Source organism: Sphaeroforma arctica (assembly GCF_001186125.1).
Source record: "Sphaeroforma arctica JP610 unplaced genomic scaffold supercont1.1284, whole genome shotgun sequence".
In the NCBI taxonomy this organism is placed as follows: domain Eukaryota; class Ichthyosporea; order Ichthyophonida; genus Sphaeroforma; species Sphaeroforma arctica.
In genome coordinates this window covers 14,494-17,813 of record NW_014039274.1, presented here as the reverse complement: position 1 = coordinate 17,813, position 3,320 = coordinate 14,494, and the positions used below count along the sequence as shown (strand labels likewise).

At 44.5% G+C, this 3,320-nt stretch overlaps 1 protein-coding gene across 1 annotated transcript in view; it reads left to right on the top strand.

Moving 5' to 3' along the window:
• Positions 1–905: 905 nt before the first annotated feature.
• SARC_10528 (hypothetical protein) overlaps positions 906–3,320 on the top strand; it is a gene marked incomplete at its 5' end in the record, with an annotated part of 5,059 nt that continues 2,644 nt past the window's right edge. The window contains 4 exons of the mRNA XM_014295428.1: positions 906–1,355; positions 1,871–2,060; positions 2,391–2,514; positions 3,153–3,279. Of these exons, the coding sequence (XP_014150903.1) occupies positions 906–1,355; positions 1,871–2,060; positions 2,391–2,514; positions 3,153–3,279 (891 nt within the window). The remainder of the gene's footprint in view (positions 1,356–1,870; positions 2,061–2,390; positions 2,515–3,152; positions 3,280–3,320) is intronic.

Sequence of the window (3,320 nt, the reverse complement as noted above, 5' to 3'; positions counted from 1 at the left end):
ATATATATATATATAAATATATACGTATGTTGCATGCTCATACAAGAGGGCGCAAACCAGGCATATTGCGCTACAAGGATCTATAAACAATTTTAATTGAGCTTGGACATCTGGCCTTCAGTCCTGATGTTCGGTATATGACACTGAGAAATTGATCCAATATCGCAATAACAATGTACATGGAAATTGAGACCGTGAATGGTAGCATTGAGAGTGTGCTAGGGTACGCTGCATGGCAGTATGTGTTGTTTGTAAACCTGTGAAGATTAGCAAGTTGAATTATACGCCACCCTTCGCCGTACTGCACTACGTGGCACAACGTAGTGCAAGACATCATGCTGCGAAGCTTTGTAGAAGAATGAATATATCCGCTTTCGACCAGCCTTTGATCATAAAGCTGCGGGTTTTAATTTGCAGTTTGTAAATAAGCGCGTGATCAGTGTAAGAGTATAAACTGCAGATGTACACATGCTGATACCCTCATGTGTACATTGGTGCGAAAATATTTTTGTGCAAACTGTGCTCGTTTACCTGGTTATATGTTCTCATTTTTTACGAACATTGCACAGGAATATAAAAGTAAAATATATCGTAAACTAGTAGCTAGTTGTGTCTGGTAGATTAGTAGCTAGTTGTGTCTGGTAGACTAGTATCTAGTTGTGTCTGGTAGGTAAGTTCCATCGTCCTGCTAAGCGATATATGATTTTAACTTCGAGATGTGAGCAAATCCACATTACTTTCAAACTTGGCTGTGTATAGGGTAGACGCAAGTGTCAGCTCACTACATGTGTGTGCATAGACACATCTAATGCCGTCTGTAATATTACAGCACTGGTCACAACTCATTCTACTATGACAAACGCATACACTGGGGCGTAACGTCTTGGTCGCACTCTCCTCATCAGCACGACACATTTGTTGTACAGAATAATCATATCCCTTTGAATGTCACGGCACTGTCTCACCAATCCACTACCACCATCTGGCTGCACTCACCACAGCCGGGCCAATCGAGCGATTCACCGCGACAGCTGTTTGTGTCATCGCAAAGAGCCTCGCAGCGATCCGAGGGACCACCACGACCCATCCGATCGAAAGATCAGCCGATGCGCTCACCACGGTCACAAAGGCGAGCCTCCATGCACAGCATAGACAGCCAGACATACACCGACATTGGCCACCACACCCCGCAACGCAACCGCCCAACACAACAGCACCAGCACCAGCACCAGTTTGCGAAGTCTGTTGGGAAGCAGGGCAGCATGAGGCAGGTGCCTCAGATGATGACCTACAGCCAGCCATTGGCCGCCCCAGCGCCCACGCGGTCAGCCTCACACTCCGATGTCCGAGCATCTGTAAGTGGAGGATGTACTTACACGTGTATGTATAGGGCTATAGGCTTTCTCGTCACGTAGCACTGGAAAACAAGCATTTTAATTCAAATTTGTTTATACACTAACATCATGCCAACAGATATATAGGTCCGTCTTTGCAAGTGTCTGTTCACTTACTTTGTGCAAGTGTCTGTTCACTTACTTTGTGCAAGTGACTGTTCACTTACTTTGTGTGCAAGTGTCGGTTCACTTACTTTTTGCAACTGACTGTTCACTTATTTTGTGCAAGTGTCTGTACACTTACTTTGTACAATTGTCTGTGTCTCATGTGAATAGTTGATACAGTTGATAAGGTGCAGCAGAGTATTCTTATGTACATCACTTACTTTGTGTAAGTGTCTGTGTTCTCATGTGAATGGGTGATATAGGTAAGTAAGTGCAGCAGAGTACCTTCATGTACACTACCTTTGTTGTCCGTTGCATCGCCCCTGTTCATGGAGCTGACAAAGTACAACTTCCCCAACTACTCTCCGCAGGGCTGGCAGACAGTGCACGTCAATCCGTCCGGCTTCACTCGTCAAGACAAGCGCAACTTCTCTCTGGAAGTGTTTGACGAGTGCCATCGGCTCATTTGCGTCTTTAAACTGCACACACCGTACAAGAACGGCTTCTTCAGCGCCCACACGAAAGAGATGGGCGAGAACCTGACTATGGTGGACCCTCACGGTACGTGGAGGGTTTTTAGCGTTTTTTTAGATTCAGGGTTTAGGGTTAGTGGACAAAGGGGAAAGTGCCTGTGCCTAACGGGCATGACTCATACGTGGCCAGTACTCGAATGTGGCTACAGACACCTCAAACTGAAACACACTAATAGTGAGCTATCATCGGCTGATAGCTACCCAACACCTTAAAACACGAAATAACTTGTCAAAACACCTCATAACACGAAATAACACGTCAAAACACATCAAAACACGTCATAACACTTCACAACCTGAGCCGTGTTCTACCATAGCTACTGAACAGACGTGTTGCTACCGCTTTTGACCGTTGCAGGGCAAGTGCTGCGACAGGCCACCTTCTGCTTCAAGAAGTGGAAGTACTACGTGCCAGGTATGGGCCAAATGACCAGACGCGGTCTATCGGGGCAGCACAGGACATTCAACTTCGACAACGGAAGGTGTGTACACCCGTCTAAGCGCATGCATCTGCAGAGAGGAAGCGTGTGCAACCAGTGTGAGTGAAGACATCACATCGCATGCTTCTCCAGAAACTAGAAGCGAGTACTGATTCATAGCAGAGTGTAGTATACGATTTTAAAACTATATTCGCAAGAAGTACATATGGTCCTACGTGCTTGGCTAGGTTTAAACTTCACATGTGTACCACATGCTTGTCTTCTAGTGTAAATCTCTGTAAACGTATCTATACGTGCTGACGAATGCATGGCGAAGGCAGGGATATGCTGATTAAGATGTGTTTCCACACATGGAGACTGTACATATACTTCGTTGATCTGTGTTCTTGTCAAGAGCATGAGATGTGATTCATCACTACACACGCTGGGATCTCTCCACCCGCTTATGCCTCGTCAACTTACGAATGTCTTACAATTAACAATGTATCTCATCTTAAGAATGTCTTACAATCAACAATGTATCTCGTCTTAGGAATGTCTTACAATTAACAATGTATCTCGTCTTAAGAACAAGCCATTGGCAATCCATTTCATCTCAAGAACAAGCGATAAACGACGTATTTCCTTTTACGAACAAGCAAATAAAAATACATTTCATCTTTCGTCACTCCATTGTGTAGATCATACAAACTGAAGCGCAAAACTCGCATGTTAAGCTTCAAGGGAGCGACGTGCGAAGTATCTGAGTTGGGCATACCCGTTGCACGGTTCGCTGAACCCATCAGTGCAACAAGAACTGTTCTTGAGGTATATATATATATATATATATATATATATAATTAAATTAT